Consider the following 20,059-nt stretch of genomic DNA (forward strand, 5'->3'; position numbering starts at 1 on the left):
TGCAGTTGACTCTTAAATGCCCTCTGAACAAGGGCAATAAGGAATTGGCAACAAATACTGGCCTAGCCAGCGATGCCCACATCCCATAAATGAATAAAAAAATGTTTATGCTACTTTCTTTGTGATATTCTAACAGTTGTAACTGAATGTCTTCCAGGTTCCAAGCTTTGAAGTCCTGACTGAAAAATTGCAGTTTTATCAGGCACAACATAATGAAGGTGTCCGATTCGGTTTTCTTGATCTTGTCTTCTTCACAGATGCAATGACACACATTGTCAAAGTGAGATTTTCAAATTTGAACTATGTGTAGATACTAAAAAAACTTTTCTTGAAGGAATATTGGATCAGGAAAGAAATAAAATAAAGTTTCATAAATATTTACAGTTCAGTATCTTCTGTAGGCATTCCCAGGCTCATTCAGCTCTATTTATCCTTTCATCAGGCTGATTTTAAGAACATAAGGAATAAGAGCAGGAGTAGACCATTTGACCCTTTGGATACAATCTTCCAATCCTCCTTAGAAACAGAGCTTGTGCCAGAGGCCTGGAGAATTGTGAATGTCGCACATTTGCAACCTTGGAACTCTCTGCCTCAGAAGGCCTGAGAGGTGGGGTCATTGAATATTTGTAAGGCGGATATAGATAAATTCTTGTTAGGCAAGGAAATCAAAAGTTATTGGGAGTAGATGGGAAGTGGAATTTGAAACATAACAAGATCAGCCATGATCTTAATGAATGATGGAGCAGGCTTGCGTGTCTGAATGGCCTACTTCTGCTCCTACTTTGTATGTTCGTATATACATTTAACCCTTGGTGCTGAAATATCATTTGGAAGTGGTTATCAGACAAAATTAGCAGTCACTTGGATAATTATAGATTAATTAGGGGAAGCCAACACAGATTCCCTGAAGGTAAATCTTGTTAACCAACTTGATTGAGTTTCTTTATACGGTGACAGAGAGGTTGCTGTTGATGTGGTGTATATGAGCATCCAAAAGGTGTTTGATATGGTGCCACATAATATAGTTGAGAACAAAGTTTAAGTCCCTGGGTTAACAAGACAGTGGTAGCCTGGATACAAAGTTGGCTGAGTAACAGGAAACAGAAAATAGTTGTGTATTTGGATTAGAGGAGGATATGCAGCGGGGCTCCTCAGGGTTTAGTAATAGGACTACAGCTTTCCTTGATAGAAACTTAGAAAATAGGAGCAGGAGTAGGCCATTCGGCCCTTCGAGCCTACTCCACCATTCATTATGATCATGGCTGATCATCCAACTCAATAGCCTGCTCCCGCTTTCTCCCCATATCCTTTGATCCCTTTCGCCCCCAAGAGCTATATCTAACTCCTTGAAAACATACAATGCTTTGGTCTCAACTACTTTTTGTGGTAGCGAATTCCACAGGCTCACCACTCTCTGGGTGAAGAAATTTCTCCTCATCTCAGTCATAAATGGTCTACCCTGTATCCTCAGACTGTGACCCCCGGTTCTGGATTCCCCCACCATCAGGAACATCCTTCCTGCATCTAACCTGTCTAGTCCTGTTAGAATTTTATGGGTTTCTATGAGATCCCCCATCATTCTTCTGAACTCCAGCAAATATAATCCTAACCGACTCAGTCTCTCCTTATATCAGTCCTGCCATCTCAGGACTCAGTCTGGTAAATCTTTGATCTACATTAATCTATTGTTGATTGATTGATCTATATTAATAACCTATACTTGGTTGTGCAGGGAAATTTCAAAATTTGTGTAAAACTCAAAACTTGGAGGATAGTGATCGATTTCAATTGGACATAGAATGGACAGAAAGTGGCAGGAATGTTAATGTAGAGGAATGTGAAGTTGGTAGGAATAATTTTGATAGGAAGAATGAGGAAAAACATAAAATAATGCAATTCTTCTCAAACATTTTTCCGCTGTGAACAATTTTAACATTTCACACTTGATGTGACCCCAGAGTGAAAGTTTGTGGGGAGAGGGTTGGTGGTGTTGGGTTGTTCAAACAGCAGGATACAGACACAGAAACTCTTCTATTGTTGCCGTGGGTCTCAGATGTGGCAGTCTTGGGTCTGGGCTTACAATGCTCACAGCAAGACTAATTGTTTGTTTTAGTTTTTGCAGGTATTTCTGTTTTTGTTCTAGATTTCCAGCAAAGGCAGTATTTTGCTTTTATCTATAATGGTAAATTTTACCTTTTTATTGAACATTATACTAACTATGCACAATGCAGACTCAGCATGAGGCTCTATGTAGAACTATCTCTCTCCATGGTCTGTTTTCATGTGACCTTAGGTCACTAATGATGTAGACTATATATTTATTTATTTAATATTAACCCTTTAAACTACAGAAACAACTAAGACACCTACCATTTTACAGGCTCGATTGGTGTTAGCGATTGAGCGTTAGAGCCCATTGGGTTAGGCTACACCAACAGGCAAGAAGAATCATGCACATTTAAAGGGGCCTCACAGCCGATGCCAGACTGTCAAATCTGTGTCGCTGTTCCACAGCTGCCATTGCTGCCTCAGAGCTCACAAACCTAAGTGCTCACCCCTCAACCTCACTAGGATATGTGATCCACAAATTGGGAACCCATTAAACAAAGGATTCAATTTTAAAGGCAATGCAGGAACAGAAAGACCTCAGGGTAAATATGCACAAATCATTGAAGATGGCTAGGTTGAGAAAATAGTGAATAAAGCATTTGGGATGCTGGGCTTTATAAATAGAGGCATTGGGTACAAAAGGAAGTTTTGATGAATCTTAATGTAACTTAATATGGCTTGACTTCAACTGAAGTATTCTGTCCAAGTCTTGTCACCACACTTTCGAAAGCAAGTGAAGGCATTGGAGAGGATGCAGAAAAGATTTCAAAGAATGGTTGTGAGAAGGAGGGACTTCAGTTACAAGAATAGAAATCTGGGATGGTTCTCCTTAGGCAAGAGAATGTTGAGAGGCAATTTTATAGAGGTACTCAGGATCATGAGAGGTCTGGACAGAGTAGATGGGGAGAAATTGTTCCCACGGTTGCAAGGATCGAGAACCAGAGCTGAATGAATTAAAGTGATTGGCAAAGGGCCAGGGCTGACTTGAGAAAAAAAATATTTCATGCAGTGAGTGGTTAGGATCTGGAATGCTCTATCTGAGAGTGTGGTTTAGGAAGATTCAATCAAGACTTTCAGAAGGCAATTGGGATAATTACCTGAACAGGAATATTTTGCAGTGTTTGCAAGAAAAGACATGGAAGTGCAACTAGTTGAGTTGTTGTCACAGAGGGCTAGCACAAAAACAATGGACCAGATGGTCTCCATCTGTTTCATAACTATTCTCTGATTCTATGTTGGAGAATGGAGATTTTAACCGGCCAGTTGGCACAGCAGCCCACAGGGAAGTATTTCAGTTCAGGGTGAATGAGCTGTCAGCAGAACCTTAGCAAAGCTGATCAAGTGTTAAGTAAGTTACATATTTGTTTTTGTTGTTAAGCTTTTACATTGAAAGGAGAATGTTAAACATTGATCAGTTCCTTTGACAAAGAAAAACTGTACCCCTGATAGCAAGAAAAAATATTTTGCAGATATCTCGTATAATCCGTACAGATTGTGGAAATGCTTTGCTGGTGGGAGTTGGTGGTTCTGGAAAACAAAGCTTTACAAAGCTGGCATCTTATATTGCTGGATATAAAATCTTTCAGATCACTTTAACAAGGTATGCAAAAAAAAACTGCAGTCTTTTTATATTTGTTAATGAAAATTCAAACTTATTCTTTCAGTGCCTGTCACAGTCCAAACTGAATCAATATTTTTCTGGAATCACATAGTGGGCATTGATCATTAGTCACATTTACATGAATGGTGCAACTTCAGGTGCCTGTGTTTAGTTCTCATATTGCCTAGAGATTGATAAGTGCTGAAGAACTTGTGAGTGTGGGCAGTGGGTGGGGTTGGGGAGTGAGTTGCAATGTATATCAGCACATTGCAGTTAAGAGCAATGCAAGCAGCACATAAAATTTATTTTTTTCTCTTCCTGCTTCTTTATCTCAGAAGGAAAAGAGATGTAGGTTTTTCTCATGGTACATAGAGCCTTGCAGATCTTCATGATATACTGATATATAACAAACTATGAGATGTTGCTAATATCACCTGCTGTAAGAACATAAGAACTAGGAGCTGGAGTAGGCAATTCAGCCCCTTGAGCCTGCCCTGCCATTCAACACGATCATGGGTGATCTCATTTAGGCCTCAACTCCAATTTCCCGCCCTCTCCCCATAACCTTTCAACCCGTTACAAACTAAAAATCTGTCTACCTCTTCCTTAAATTTATTCAGCGTCCCAGCATCCACTGCACTCTGAAGTAGTGAATTCCACAGTTTCACGACTCTTTGAGAAAAGTAATTCTTCCTCATCGCTGCTTTAAATCCACCACCCTTTAGCCACCCCTATGACCTGTCATTCTAGAATGCCCCACAAGGGGAAACATCCGCTCCATTTCTACTTTGTTTATTCCCTTTAGCATCTTATATACCTCAGTTAGATCTCCTCTCATCCTTCTAAACTCTAGCAAATATAGACCTAAACTGCTCAATCTCTCCTCATAAGACAAGCCCCACATATCTGGAATCAATCTAGTGAACCTCCTCTGAACCGCCTCCAATGCAACTACATCCTTCCTCAAGTAAGGGGACCAAAACTGTGCACAGCACTCTAGGTGCAGCCTCACCAATACCTTGTACAATTGCAACACTTCCCTATTTTTATACTCTATTTCTTTAGCAATAAGTGCCAAAATTCCATTTGCCTTCCTTATTACCTATTGTACCTGCATACTAGCTTTCAGCGATTCATGCTTGAAGACACCTAGCTCCTCCTGCACTGAAGCATTCTGAAGTTTCTCTCCATTTAAATAATAAGTCGCCTTTTTATTCTTCCGACCAAAATGGATAACCTCACATTTATTCACGTTAAACTCCATCTACTAAATTTTGGCCCATTCACCTAACCTGTCCATATCCATTTGTAAATTTCTTATTCATTGCAACTTACTTTCCCACCTATTTTGGTGTCATCTTCAAATTTAGCTATAGTACCTTCTATCCCTGAATCCAAGCCATTAATATAGATTGTAAATAGTTGGGGCCCAAGAACCAAACCCTGTGTAGCCTGAAAGGAGCTCAGAGTGTACATTTAGAAGGTGATGGTGACCTTGACAATGATTTGCAATGCTCTTTTTGTCCTGCATTGAAGTGGTAATTGTGGCTTCAGTAACTAATATTACCGAAAAAAAAAACTTCTTTGGTCAAGTGAAGATGCCCTGAACCTCACTCCTCAGTCAGTTAATGTATGTGAACAGAACCCTGCCTGGATGGCTTCCTATTGAGTGCCCTTTCCTCCTCCTCACTCTTCCAGCAGCTTGTGCTGCTCTGTGGTGTTTTCCTTCATGCTAGCAGTCATGTTGTGTTCTCAGAGGCTGCCCACTAGGCCATCCATGGCTGGAAGCAGATAACCAGTGAAGGAGACAGCAGCAATGCAAGAGTGTCCAGATCTTTCTCTGTCCATACGTATTGAAATTTACAACCAATTTACAATTTAGGGGAGGAGGTGGTGTAGTGTTATTGTCACTGGACCAGTAATCCAAATACCCAGGGGTAATGCTCTGGGGGCCTGAGTTCGAATCCCACCACAGCAGGTGGTGGAATTTGAATCCAAGAAAGATCTAGGATTTTAAAAAAAGTCTAATGGCGACCATGAGCCAGTATCAATTGTCATAAAAGCCCATCTGGTTCACTAATGTCCATTAGGGGAGGAAATCTGCTGTCATTACCTGGTCTGGCCTACATGTGACTCCAGACCCATAGCAATGTGGTTGACTCCTAAATACCCTCTGAACAAGTGCAATTTGAGATAGGCAATAAATGCTGGCTGAGCCAGCGACGCCTGTATCCCATGAATGAATAAAAAAAAGTATAACAACAACTTAACAAAAAAAAGGTCTGGGGGTCAAGTAATATCCAAAGTAGTAAACCTACAACAGAATTGTACATCTTGCTTGATCCCTTTAAGAGAATCATAGGCTGAAATTTTCCATCCTCACCAGTAGCGAGGTTTGTGGCAGGCTGGGGTGGAGAATACAATGGGATGAAAAAAGTCAGGTTTCCAACAATGGGAAATTATGGCAGGAGCTCGCGGTCCCGACCATCATGATGGGATAATGGCAAGCTGTTGGGAACCTGTTTAACAAATATAATAGAATTTAAATGAGCATTCGACTGGAATAATTCCCCCACCCCCTTACCCATGGTTCCATCAGCAGGAGTTCACGCTGGTAGGCGAAAAGAGTCTGAGCAGGGTGTATGGTACTGCGTGGAATGTTTGTGTGTTGAGTGGAGCCATGGGCAGGAGGAGGACACGAGCTCTAGAGGATTTGAGCCTGATGGAGATGTGAGGGTGTGTGTGAGAGTTAGTGATGTTGACCCTTGAGATGTGTGATCCCCTTGGATGTGTGATGGGCTTGTCAGTGTGTGAGTTGAGAGTGATGAGTTGGTGGACTTACCCTGGTGGAATGGATGAGATCTTTCATCCTCTTCCAGCATTGGATGGCTGACCTCCTCTGTGTTCCAGTGGCACTGACCACCCCTGCCACCGCCTCCTAGGCCAGATTGGTGACTCTGGTGGACCTCCTGCGGCCAGATTTGGGGTAGAGGACATTGCGACAGCCTCCTACTGCATTAAGCAGACACCCCAAAGAGGTGTCATTAAATATGAGGGCTGCCATCTGCTTTCAAGGCTATCTGTTGCCTGGAGCAGTCCTGATTTGTAGACACGAAATAGGCTGCTGTCCCGTGTGCTTTAAATATGGCACATGGAGTGATGAAGCATGGCGGGCAAATCCGAGCCTGCCCACCAGCGATCTGGCATGTTTTCCGTGCATGCATTATTAAAGAGGTATGACGCGCCAGGAAGCAGATGATGTGATGCAAAAACCGCCATTGCAGCCAGCAGGTAAAATGTCTTTTCTCACACCCGCCACCACACTTAGTGCAATTTAGGGAAAATTCCAGCCGTGGGATTTAAGCACCCAATGCATGAAAATTTCAGAACAGTGATCTTTTATTCCACAGGCATCAAGTTTCTGAGTACTCATCCAAAAGCTTTTCTCTAAGATATAAACTTTTTTACAATAGACAACTGTTGCTTGACATGACAAAAACAGGAAAACTGTTGAAAGCTCAATTCCATGTTTCAAATCAGCAGCATTGTGGACTTGCTTAGGAACATAGGAAACAGGAGCAGGAGTATGCCATTTGGGCCCTTGAGCCTGCACCACAATTCAACTTGATCATGACAGATTTTATATCTCAACATGATTGGCCTACACTATCCCCGTATCTAGAAATTCATCAATCTCTATCCTGAACATACTCAGTGACTGAACCTCCACAGCCCCCTGGGGTAGAGAATTTCAAAGATCCAGTACCCTCTGAGTGAAAAAATTCCTCCTCACCTCAGTCCTAAAGGACAGTTTTTTCTGAAACTGTGTCCCCTGGTTCTAGGAATCCAGCCAGGGGGACATATCCTTCCTGTGTCTACTCTGCAAGCCCTATGAGAATTTTGTTATGTTTCAATGAAATCATCTCTCATTCTTCTAAACTCTGGAAAATCAGGGCCCAGTCTCCTCAACCTCTCCTCATAGGATGATCCTGCCATCCCAGGAATCAGTCTGGTGAATCTTCGTTGCGTTCCCTCTATGACAAGTATATCCTTCCTTGGGGAAGGGGTGGAATTTTCTGCTCTCATCAACAGCGGGAATCATGGCGAGCAAGGGCACTAAATTTGGCCTAATGCAAAAAGACAGTTTCCCAATGGCTGGAAATTAGTTTGGAATTTTGCTCTCCCAACTTTCATGGAGAGTTGAAGGTGGCTCATGTTTCCTGCTGATCTATGTTGGGAAGTACATTTGCATTCTTTGCACCTCATGAATGTATATTAAAAGGCCAACTCATTGGAATTAGGTTCCACCTCACAGTCAAGTGCCCAGCCAGCAGATAATTAGAATGGTCTGTTTCCTGACTGTACATAAGTGGTGTGCACCTCGTGAGCTTCATTCACCAATGACCTTGAGGTACGTAGAAGCTGCTTTTGCCTCACTTTAACAACATTGCTGCATGATTTCAAGTGCTTGTATCACAAGCTGCACCAAGGCTGGGCACAGGATTCAATATCAACAGGTTGTGGGGGAGACAGAGGCAGGTCAGATGGTGGTAGGCGGTAATAGAAAACTGGAGGGGAGGTTATAGACAGCAGCATGACTCCGAGAGGGGATGGGGTTTGGTGGAACAGAGCAGGGAAGGGGGAATACAGAGACAATACCAGAAGATGGTCAATGAACTAAGTTGAGTAGTCAAAGACTGTACTGGGGCAAGAATTAAAAGGCTATCCAAGGAAGAATAAGAGACTGCTCTGGTGCAGAAATCACGCTGTCAGGGGCATATTGAAGAAACTATCCTCGAGCTGAGGCCACACTGACAGGAGCACATTGAGGAGACTGTCCTGGGCTGAGACCACACAGTCAGGGGTAGACTGAAGAGATTGTCCAGGGGCTGAGACAACACTGTCAGGGCCATATTGAAGAGACCGTCCTGGGGCTGAGACCACACTGTCAGGAGCATATTGATGAGATCATCTTGGGGCTGAGAACACACTGTCAGGGGCACATTGAAGAGAATATCCTGGGGATGAGAATACACTGTCAGGGGCATATTGAAGAGATTGTCCAGGGGCTGAGACAACACTGTCAGGGCCATATTGAAGAGACTGTCCTGGGGCTGAGACTACACTGTCAGGGGCATAGTGAAGAGACTGTTGTGGGCTGAAATCACACACTCAGGGGCATATTGAAGAGACTGTTCTGGGGCTGAGAACACACTGTCAGGGACCTATTGAAGAGACTGTCCTGGGGCTGAGACGACACTGTTGGGTGCATATTGAAGAGACTGCCCCAGGGCTGAGACCGCAATTTCAGGGGCATATTGAAGAGCCTGTCCATGAGATGAGACCACATTGTCAGGGGCATATTGAAGAGACCATCCTGGGGCTAAGGTCACACTGTCAGGGACATATTGAACAGACTGTGTTGGGGCTGAGACCACACTTTCAGGGGTATTTTGAAGAGACCATCCTGGGCTGAAGCACACAGTACGGGGCATATTGAAGAGATTGTCCTGGGGCTGAGACAACACTGTCAGGGGCATATTGAAGAGACTATCCTGGGGCTGAGACCACATTTTCAGGGGCATATTGAAGAGACCATCCCGGGGCTGAGACCACACTGTCATGGGCATATTGAAGAGACTGTTCTGGGGCTGAGAACACAAAGTCGTGGGCTTGTTGAAGAAACTGCCTTGGGTATGAGACAACACTGTGAGGGGCACATTGAATAGACTGCCCTTGGGCTGAGGCCACGCTTTCAGGGAAATATTGAAGAGACCAACCTGGGCTGGAAAACACAGTCCGGGGCATATTGAAGGCACTGTTTTGGGGCTGAGACGACACTGTCAGGGGCATATTGAAAAGACTGTATTGGGGCTGAGACCACACTGTCAGGGGTAGATAGAAGAGACCATCCTGGCTCTGAGACCACACTGTAAGGGGCATATTTATGAGACTGCCCTGGCTCTGAGACCACACTGGCAGAAACACATTGAAGCGACTCTCCTGGGGCTGAGACCACACTGTCAGGCGCAAATTGAAGAGACTGTTCTGATGCTGAGATCTCACTGTCAGTGGCATATTGAAGAGACTGTCCTTAAGCTGACACCAAACTGTCAGTGGCATTTTGAAGAAACTGTCGCTGAGCTGAGAACACATTGTCGGAGGCATTTTGAAGAGACTGTTCTGGGGCTGAGATCACACTGTCATGGGCATGCTGAAAAGACCGTCCTGGGGCTGTGATCACACTGTCAGGGGCATATTGAAATGACCTTTATGGGGCTGAGATCACACTGTAATGGGAATATTGAAGTGACTGTCCTGGGCTGAGAACACACTGTCAGGGGCATATTGAAGAGACTGTCCTGGGGATGAACCATACAATCCAGGGCATATTCACTACACAGCCCTGGGGCTGAGACCACACTATCAGGGGCATATTGAAGATACTGTTCTGTGCTGAAACACACAGTCCGGGGCTTTTTAAAGACATTGTTTGTGGGCTGAGACGACACTGTCATGTGCATATTGAAGAGATTGTCCTGGGGCTGAGACCACACAGTCAGTGGCATGTTGAAGAGACAGTCCTTGAGCTGAGACCACACTGTCGGGGGCATATTGAAGAGATTGTCCTGGGGCTGAGACAACACAGTCAGGGGCATATTGAAGAGAATGTCCTGGGCTGAGACCAAACATTCAGGGGCATATTGAAGAGGCGGCCCTGGGGCTGAGACCACACTGGCAAGATCACATTGAAGAGACTGTCCTGGGGCTGAGACCACAATGTCAGGGGTATACTTAAGAGACTGTCCTGAGGCTGAGATCACACTGTCAGGGGCATGTTGAAGAGACTGTCCTGGATCTGAGACCACACTTTCAGGGGTATATTGAAGAGACTGTCCTGGGCTGAAATCACACACTCAGGGGTATATTGAACAGACCATCCTGGGCTGAAGCACACAGTCCGGGGCATATTGAAGAGATTGTCCTGAGGCTGAGATCACAAAGTCATGGGCTTGTTGAAGAAACTGCCTTGGGGATGAGACAACACTGTCAGGGGCACGTTGAAGAGACTGTCCTGGGGCTGAGATCACACTGTCATGGGCATGCTGAAAAGATTGTCCTGGGGCTGTGATCACACTGTCAGGGGCATATTGAAATGACCTTTCTGGGGATGAGATCACACTGTCAGGGACATGTTGAAGAGACTGTCCTGGGGATGAACCACACAATCAAGGTCGTATTCACTACACAGCTGGGGCAGAGACCACACTTTCAGGGGCATATTGAAGAGACTGTCCTGGAGCTGAGACCACACAGTCAGGGGCATATTGAAGAGAATTTCCTGGGGGTGAGAAGACACTGTCAGGGACATATTGAAGAGATTTTCCTGGGGCTGAGCCAACACTGTCAGGGGCATATTGAAGAGACTGTCCTGGGGCTGAGACCACATTTTCAGGGGCATATTGAAGAGACCATCCTGGGGCTGAGACCACATTTTCAGGGGCAAATTGAAGAGACCATCCTGGGGCTGAGACCACACTGTCATGGGCATATTGAAGAGACTGTCCTGGGGCTGAGACCACACTGTCAGGGGCATAGTTAAGAGGCTGTTCTGGGCTGAGATGACACTGTCAGGGGCACATTGAAGAGTCTGTACTTGAACTGAGTCCACACTGTCACGGGCACATTGAAGCGAATGTTTGGAGGTGGGTACCTCACTGTCAGGCGCAAATTGAAGAGACTGTTCTGGTGCTGAGACCTCACTGTCAGTGGCATATTGAAGAGACTGTCCTTAAGCTGAGCCCAAACTGTCAGTGGCATTTTAAAGAGACTGTCATTGAGCTGAGAACACATTGTTGGAGGCATATCAAAGAGACTGTTCTGGGGCTGAGAACACACTGTCATGAGCATGCTGAAAAGATTGTCCTGGGGCTGAGATCACACTGTCAGGGGCATATTGAAATGACTGTCCTGGGAATGATAGCAAACTTTCAGGGGCATAATGGAGAGACAGTCCTGAGGCTGAGAACACAATGTCAGGGGCATAAATGAGAGACAGCCCTGGGCTAAGACCACACTGTCAGGGGCCTCTTGAAGGGACTGTACTTCAGCTGAGTCCACACTGTCAGGGTCACATTTAAGCAAATGTTTGGGGGTTGATACCACATTGTCAGGCTCAAATTGAAGATACTGTTCTGGCGCTGAGACCTCACTGTCATGCGAATATTGAAGAATCTGTCCTTGAGCTGAGACCAAACTGTCAGTGGCATTTTGAAGAGACAGTCCTTGAGCTGAGACCACACTGTCAGGGGCAGGTTGAAGAGATTGTCCTGGGGCTGAGAGAACACAGTCAGTGGCATAGTGAAGGGAGTGTCCCTGAGCTGAGAACACACTTTCAGGGACATATTGAAGAGAATGTCCTGGGGTTGAGGCCACACTGTCAGGGGCAGATTGAAGAGATTGTCTTGATGCTGAGACAACTATCCACTATGCCCCTGACAGTGTGGCCTCAGCCCCAGAACGCTGTCATCAATATGGCCCTGGTAGTGTTGTCCCAATATCAGGGGATATTGAAGACAGCATCCTGGAGCTGAGACCACACTGTCAGGGGCACATTGAAAAGGCTGTCCTCGGCTGAGATCACACATTCAGGGGCATATTGAATAGAATTTCCTGGGGGTGAGAATATACTGTCAGGGGCATATTGAAGAGACCTTCATGGGGCTGAGGCCACACTGTAAGTGGCAAATTGAAGCGACTGTCCTGGATCAGAGACCACACATTCAGGGGCATATAGACGAGAAGTTCCTGGGGCTGATACCTCACTGTCAGGGGTACGTTGAAGAGACTGTGCTGGTGCTGAGACCGCATTGTCAGTGGCATTTTGAAGAGACTGTCCTTGAACTGAGACCACATTGTCGGGGGCATATTGAAGAGATGTCCTGAAGCTTAGAACACACTGTCAGGGGCATAGTCAAGAGACTGTCCCTGAGATGAGAACACACTTTCAGGGGGAAATTGAAGAGAATGTCCTGGTGTTGAGACCACACTATCAGGGGCAGATTGAAGAGCTTGTCGTGGGGCTGAGAGAACAAGTTCAGGGGATATTGAAGAAAGCGTCCTGCGGCTGAGATCACACTGTCAGCGGCATAGTAAAGAGGCATTCCTGGGCTGAGATCACACATTCAGTGGCATATTGAAGAGACCATCCTGGGGCTGCGACCACACTGTCATGGGCATATTGAAGAGACTGTTCTGGGGCTGAGATCACAAAGTCATTGGCTTGTTGAAGAAACTGGTTTGGGGATGAGACAACACTGTCAGGGGCACATTGAATAGACTGCCCTTGGGCTGAGGCCACACTTTCAGGCAAATATTGAAGAGACCAACCTGGGCTGAAAAACACAGTCCGGGGCATATTGAAGGCACTATTTTGGGGCTGAGACGACACTGTCAGGGGTAAATAGAAGAGACCATCCCGGGGCTGAGACCACACTGTAAGGGGCATACTTATGAGACTGCCCTGGCTCTGAGATCACACTGTCAGGGGCATATTGAAGAGAATATCCTGGGCTGAGACCACACATTCAGGGGCGTATTGAAGAGGCGGCCCTGGGGCTGAGACCACACTGGTAGGATCACATTGAAGAGACCCTCCTGAGGCTGAGACCACACTGTCAGGGGCATAACTGAGAGACAGTACTGGGCTGATACCACACTGTCAGGGGCATCTTGAAGGGACTGTACTTGAGCAGAGTCCACACTGTCAGTGGCAAACTGAAGTGAATGGTGGATGATACGACATTGTCAGGGGCACATCGAAGAGACTGTCCTGGTGGTTAGAACTCACTGTCAGGGGCATATATGAAGAGACCGTTCTGGAGCTGAGACCAAATTGACGGGGGCATATTGAAGAGAGTGTCCTGGGAATGATAGCAAACTTTCAGAGGTATAATGGAGAGACAGTCCTGAGGCTGAGACCACACTGGCAGGATCACATTGAAGAGACCATCCTGGGGCTGAGACCACACTGTCAGTGGCATATTGAAGAGAGTGCCCTGGGGCTGAGACCACACTGTTAGTGGCAAATTGAAGAGACTGCCCTGGGGCTGAGAGCAGACTGTCAGGTGCATATTGAAGAGCCTGTCCTTGAGCTGAGCAAACATTGTCAGGGTCATATTGAAGAGACCATTGTGGGGCTGGTACCACAATTCAGGGGCAAATTGAAGAGACTGTTCTGGTGCTGAGATCACACTGTCATAGGCATGTTGAAGAGACTGTCCTGGGGATGAACCACACAGTCGGGGCATATTGAATATATTGCCCGGGGGCTGAGATCACACTTTCACGAGCATATTGAAGAGACCAGCCTGGGTTAAAGCACACAGTCCGGTTCATATTGAAGTCACTGTTTGGGGGCTGAGATAACACTGTGATGGACATATTGAAGAGACTGTCCTGGGGCTGAGACAACACTGTCAGCGGCATATTGAAGCAAACATCATGGGGCTGACACCATACTGTCAGGGGCAGATTGAAGCAAACATCGTGGGGCTGACACCACACTGTCAGGGGCATAGTGAAGTGATGTCCTGGGCTTAGTCCACGCATTCAGGGGCATATTGAAGAGACTGTGCTGGGGCTGAGACCACACTGTCAGGGGCATATTGAAGAGACTCTCCTGGGGCTGAGCCCCACTGTTAGTGGCAAATTGAAGAGACTGTCCTGGGGCTGAGGCAACACTGTCAGCGGCATATTGAAGAGCCTGTCCTTGAGCTGAGCAAACATTGTCAGGGTCATACTGAAAAGACCATCGTGGGGCTGGCACCACAATTCAGGGGCAAATTGAAGAGACTGTCCTGGTGCTGAGATCACACTGTCAGGGGCATAGTGAAGAGACTGTCCTGGGCTTAGACCACACATTCAGGGGCTTATTTAAGAGACTTTTCTGGGGCTGAGACCAAACTGTTAGTGGCAAATTGAAGAGACTGCCTTGGGGCTGAGACCAGACTGTCAGGTGCATATTGAAGAGTCTGTCATTGAGCTGAGCAAACATTGTCAGGGTCATACAGAAAAGAATATTGTGGGGCTGACACAACAATTCAGTGGCAAATTGAAGAGACTGTTCTGGTGCTGAGATCACACTGTCATGGGCATGTTGAAGAGACTGTGCTGGGGCTGAGACCACACTATCAGTGGCATATTGAAGAGAGTGCCCTGGGGCTGAGACCACACAGTCAGGGGCATATTGAAGAAACTGTCCTGGGTCTGAGACCACACTGTCAGGGGCATAGTTAAGAGACTGTTCTGGGCTGAGATGACACTGTCAGGGGCACATTGAAGAGTCTGTACTTGAACTGAGTCCGCACTGTCAGGTGCACATTGAAGCGAATGTTTGGGGGTGGGGATGAGACAACACTGTCAGGGGAACATTGAATAGACTGTCCTGGGGCTGAGATCACACTGTCAAGGGCATGCTGAAAAGATTGTCCTGGGGCTGAGATCACACTGTCAGGGGCATATTGAAATGACGGTCCTGGGAATGATAGCAAACTTTCTGGGGCATAATGGAGAGACAGTCCTGAGGCTGAGAACACAATGTCAGGGGCATAAATGAGAGACAGCCCTGGGCTAAGACCACACTGTCAGGGGCCTCTTGAAGGGACTGTACTTCAGCTGAGTCCACACTGTCAGGGTCACATTTAAGCAAATGTTTGGGGGTTGATACCACATTGTCAGGCTCAAATTGAAGATACTGTTCTGGCGCTGAGACCTCACTGTCATGCGAATATTGAAGAATCTGTCCTTGAGCTGAGACCAAACTGTCAGTGGCATTTTGAAGAGACAGTCCTTGAGCTGAGACCACACTGTCAGGGGCAGGTTGAAGAGATGGTCCTGGGGCTGAGAGAACACAGTCAGTGGCATAGTGAAGGGAGTGTCCCTGAGCTGAGAACACACTTTCAGGGACATATTGAAGAGAATGTCCTAGGGTTGAGGCCACACTGTCAGGGGCAGATTGAAGAGATTGTCTGGAGGCTGAGACAACTATCCACTATGCCCCTGACAGTGTGGCCTCAGCCCCAGAACGCTGTCATCAATATGGCCCTGGTAGTGTTGTCCCAATATCAGGGGATATTGAAGACAGCATCCTGGAGCTGAGACCACACTGTCAGGGGCACAGTGAAGAGGCTGTCCTCGGCTGAGATCACACATTAGGGGCATATTGAATAGAATTTCCTGGGGGTGAGAATATACTGTCAGGGGCAAATTGAAGAGACCTTCATGGGGCTGAGGCCACACTGTAAGTGGCAAATTGAAGAGACTGTCCTGGATCAGGGACCACACATTCAGGGGCATATAGAAGAGAATGTCCTGGGGCTAAGACCACACTGTCAGGGGTATAGTGAAGAGAATGTCCTGGGCTGAGACCACACATTCAGGGGCATATTGAAGAGAATGTCCTGGGGCTGATACCTCACTGTCAGGGGTACGTTGAAGAGACTGTGCTGGTGCTGAGACCGCACTGTCAGTGGCATTTTGAAGAGACTGTCCTTGAACTGAGACCACATTGTCGGGGGCATATTGAAGAGATGTCCTGAAGCTTAGAACACACTGTCAGGGGCATAGTGAAGAGACTGTCCCTGAGATGAGAACACACTTTCAGGGGGAAATTGAAGAGAATGTCCTGGTGTTGAGACCACACTGTCAGGGGCATATTGAAGAGAATTTCCTGGGGCTGAGACAACATTGTCAGGGGCATATTGAAGAGACTGACCTGGGGTTGAGAACATACTGTTAGGGGCATATTGAAGAGACTGTCCTTGTGGCTGAAACCAGACTCTCAGGGGCATATGGAAGAGTCTGTCCTTGAGCTGAGACCACACTGTCAGGGGCATATTGATGAGATCGTCCTGCGGCTGAGACCATACTTTCAGGGGCATATTGAAGAGATTTTCCTGGGTCTGAGACAACATTGGCAGGGGCATATTGAAGAGACCGTCCTGGGCCTGAGGCCACACTGTCAGGGGCATATTGAAGAGATCATCGTGGGCTGAAACACACTGTCTGGGGCATATTGGAGACACCGCTTGGGGGCTGAGACGACACTGTCAGGGGCACATTGAAGAGAATGTCCTGGTGCTGAAACCGCACTGTCAGGGGCATATTGAAGAGAATTCCCTTGAGCTGAGAACACTGTCAGGGGCAGACTGAGGTGACTGTACTGGGGCTGAGACCACACTGTCAGAGCCATATTGAAGAGACGGCCCTGGGACTGAAACCACACTGCCAGGATCACATTGAAGAGACCCTCCTGGGGCTGAGTCCACACTGTCAGGGGCATATTGAAGTGTCTGTTCTGAGGCTGAGACCACACTGTCAGGGACATAATTGAGAGTCAGTCCTGAGCTGAGACCAAACTCTCAGGGGCACCTTGAAGGGAAAGTACTTGAGCAGAGTCCACACTGTCAGGGGCACATTGAAGTGAATGTTCGGGTGTTGATACAACATTGTCATGGGCATATATGAAGAGACTGTCCTTGATCTGAGACAATATTATCGGTGTCATGTTGACGAGAGTGTTCTGGTACTCAGACCACACTATCAGGAGCATATTGAAGAGACTGTCCTGGGGTTGAGAACTTACTGTGAAGGGTATATTGATGAGACTGTCCTTGTGGCTGAAACCAGACTCTCAGGGAATATGGAAGAGACTGTCCTTGAGCTGACACCACACTGTCAGGGGCATATTGAAGAGATCATCATGGGCTGAAACACACCGTCTGGGGCATATTGAAGACACCGTTTGGGGGCTGAGACGACTCTGTCAGGGACACATTGAAGAGAATGTCCTGGGGCTGAAACCGCACTGTCAGGGGCATATTGAAGAGAATTCCCTTAAGCTGAGAACACACTGTCAGGGGCAGATTGAAGAGACTGTACTGGGGCTGAGACCACACTGTCAGGGCCATATTGAAGAGATGGCCCTGGGACTGAATCCACACTGCCAGGATCACATTGAAGAGACCCTCCAAGGGCTGAGTCCTCACTGTCAGGGGCATATTGAAGTGTCTGTCCTGAGGCTGAGACGACACTGTCAGGGGCATAATTGAGAGACAGTCCTGGGCTGAGACCAAACTCTCAGGGGCACCTTGAAGGGAAAGTACTTGAGCAGAGTCCACACTGTCAGTGGCACATTGAAGTGAATGTTCGGGTGTTGATACCACATTGTCACGGGCAAATCGAAGAGACTGTCCTAGTGCTTAGAACTCACTGTCATGGGCATATATGAAGAGACTGTCCTTGATCTGCGACAATATTATCGGTGTCATGTTGACGAGAGTGTTCTGGTACTCAGACCAAACTATCAGGAGCATATTGAAGAGACTGTCCTGGGGTTGAGAACTTACTGTGAAGGGTATATTGGAGAGACTGTCCTTGTGGCTGAAACCAAACTCTCAGGGAATATGGAAGAGACTGTTCTTGAGCTGACACCACACTGTCAGGGGCATATTGAAGAGATCATCATGGGCTGAAACACACCGTCTGGGGCATATTGAAGACACCGTTTGGGGGCTGAGACGACTCTGTCAGGGACACATTGAAGAGAATGTCCTGGGGCTGAAACCGCACTGTCAGGGGCATATTGAAGAGAATTCCCTTAAGCTGAGAACAGACTGTCAGGGGCAGATTGAAGAGACTGTACTGGGGCTGAGACCACACTGTCAAGGCCATATTGAAGAGACCCTCCTGGGGCTGAGTCCTCACTGTCAGGGGCATATTGAAGCGTCTGTCCTGAGGCTAAGACCACACTGTCAGGGGCATAATTGAGAGACAGTCCTGGGCTGAGACCAAACTCTCAGGGGCATCTTGAAGGGACTGTACTTGAGCAGAGTCCACACTGTCAGGGGCACATTGAAGTGAATGTTCGGGTGTTGATACCACATTGTCAGGGGCAAATCAAAGAGACTGTCCTAGTGCTTAGAACTCACTGTCATGGTCATATATGAAGAGACTGTCCTTGATCTGCGACAACATTATCGGTGTCATGTTGACGAGAGTTTCCTGGGGCTGAGACCACACTGTCAGGGGCATATTGAAGAGAATTTCCTGGGGTTGAGAACATACTGTTAGGGGCATATTGAAGAGACTGTCCTTGTGGCTGAAACCAGACTCTCAGGGGCATATGGAAGAGTCTGTCCTTGAGCTGAGACCACACTGTCAGGGGCATATTGATGAGATCGTCCTGCGGCTGAGACCATACTGTCAGGGGCATATTGAAGAGATTTTCCTGGGGCTGAGACAACATTTTCAGGGGCATATTGAAGAGACCGTCCTGGGCCTGAGGCAACACTGTCAGGGGCATATTGAAGAGATCATCGTGTGCTGAAACACACCGTCTGTGGCATATTGAAGACACCATTTGAGGGCTGAGACGACTCTGTCAGGGACACATTGAAGAGAATGTCCTGGTGCTGAAACCGCACTGTCAGGGGTATATTGAAGAGAATTCCCTTGAGCTGAGAACACACTGTCAGGGGCCAATTGAAGAGACTGTCCTGGGCTGAGACCACACTGTCGGGGCCATATTGAAGAGACTGCCCTGGGACTGAAACGACACTGCCAGGATCACATTGAAGAGACCCTCCTGGGGCTGAGTCCACACTGTCAGGGGCATATTGAAGAGTCTGTTCTGAGGCTGAGACCACACTGTCAGGGGCATAATTGTGAGACAGTCCTGGGCTGAGACCAAACACTCAGGGGCATCTTGAAGTGACTGTACTTGAGCAGAGTCCACACTGTCAGTGGCACATTGAAGTGAATGTTCGGGTGTTGATACCGCATTGTCAGGGGCAAATCGAAGAGACTGTCCTAGTGCTTAGAATTCACTGTCCTGGGCATATATGAAGAGAATGTCCTTGATCTGCGACAACATTATCGTTGTCATGTTGACGAGAGTGTCCTGGTGCTGAGACCACACTGTCAGGGGCATATTGAAGAGAGTGTCCTAGGCCTGAGACCATACTGTAAGGGGCATTTTGAAGAGACTGTCCTGGGGTTGAGAACTTATTGTTAAGGGTATATTGAAGAGACTGTCCTTGTGGCTGAAACCAGACTCTCAGGGGCATATGGAAGAGACTGTCCTTGAGCTGAGACACACTCTCAGGGGCATATTGAAGAGAATTTCCTGGGGATAAAACACACAGTCAGGGGCATATTGAAGAGACTGTGCTGGGGCTGAGACCACACTATCAGTGGCATATTGAAGAGAGTGCCCTGGGGCTGAGCCCACACTGTCAGGGGCATTTTGAAGAAACCATCCTGAAACTGAGACCACACTTTCAGGGGCAT

The 20,059-nt window shown here is 46.9% G+C and overlaps 1 protein-coding gene across 1 annotated transcript in view; it reads left to right on the forward strand.

Moving 5' to 3' along the window:
• Positions 1-20,059, forward strand: part of LOC121278115 (dynein heavy chain 8, axonemal-like) — a 1,831,678-nt gene that overhangs the window by 1,301,873 nt on the left and 509,746 nt on the right. Inside the window, exons 62-63 of the mRNA XM_041188200.1 lie at positions 158-280; positions 3,579-3,709. Of these exons, the coding sequence (XP_041044134.1) occupies positions 158-280; positions 3,579-3,709 (254 nt within the window). The remainder of the gene's footprint in view (positions 1-157; positions 281-3,578; positions 3,710-20,059) is intronic.

The sequence above is a fragment of the Carcharodon carcharias genome, chromosome 5 (assembly GCF_017639515.1).
Source record: "Carcharodon carcharias isolate sCarCar2 chromosome 5, sCarCar2.pri, whole genome shotgun sequence".
In the NCBI taxonomy this organism is placed as follows: Eukaryota; Metazoa; Chordata; class Chondrichthyes; order Lamniformes; family Lamnidae; genus Carcharodon; species Carcharodon carcharias.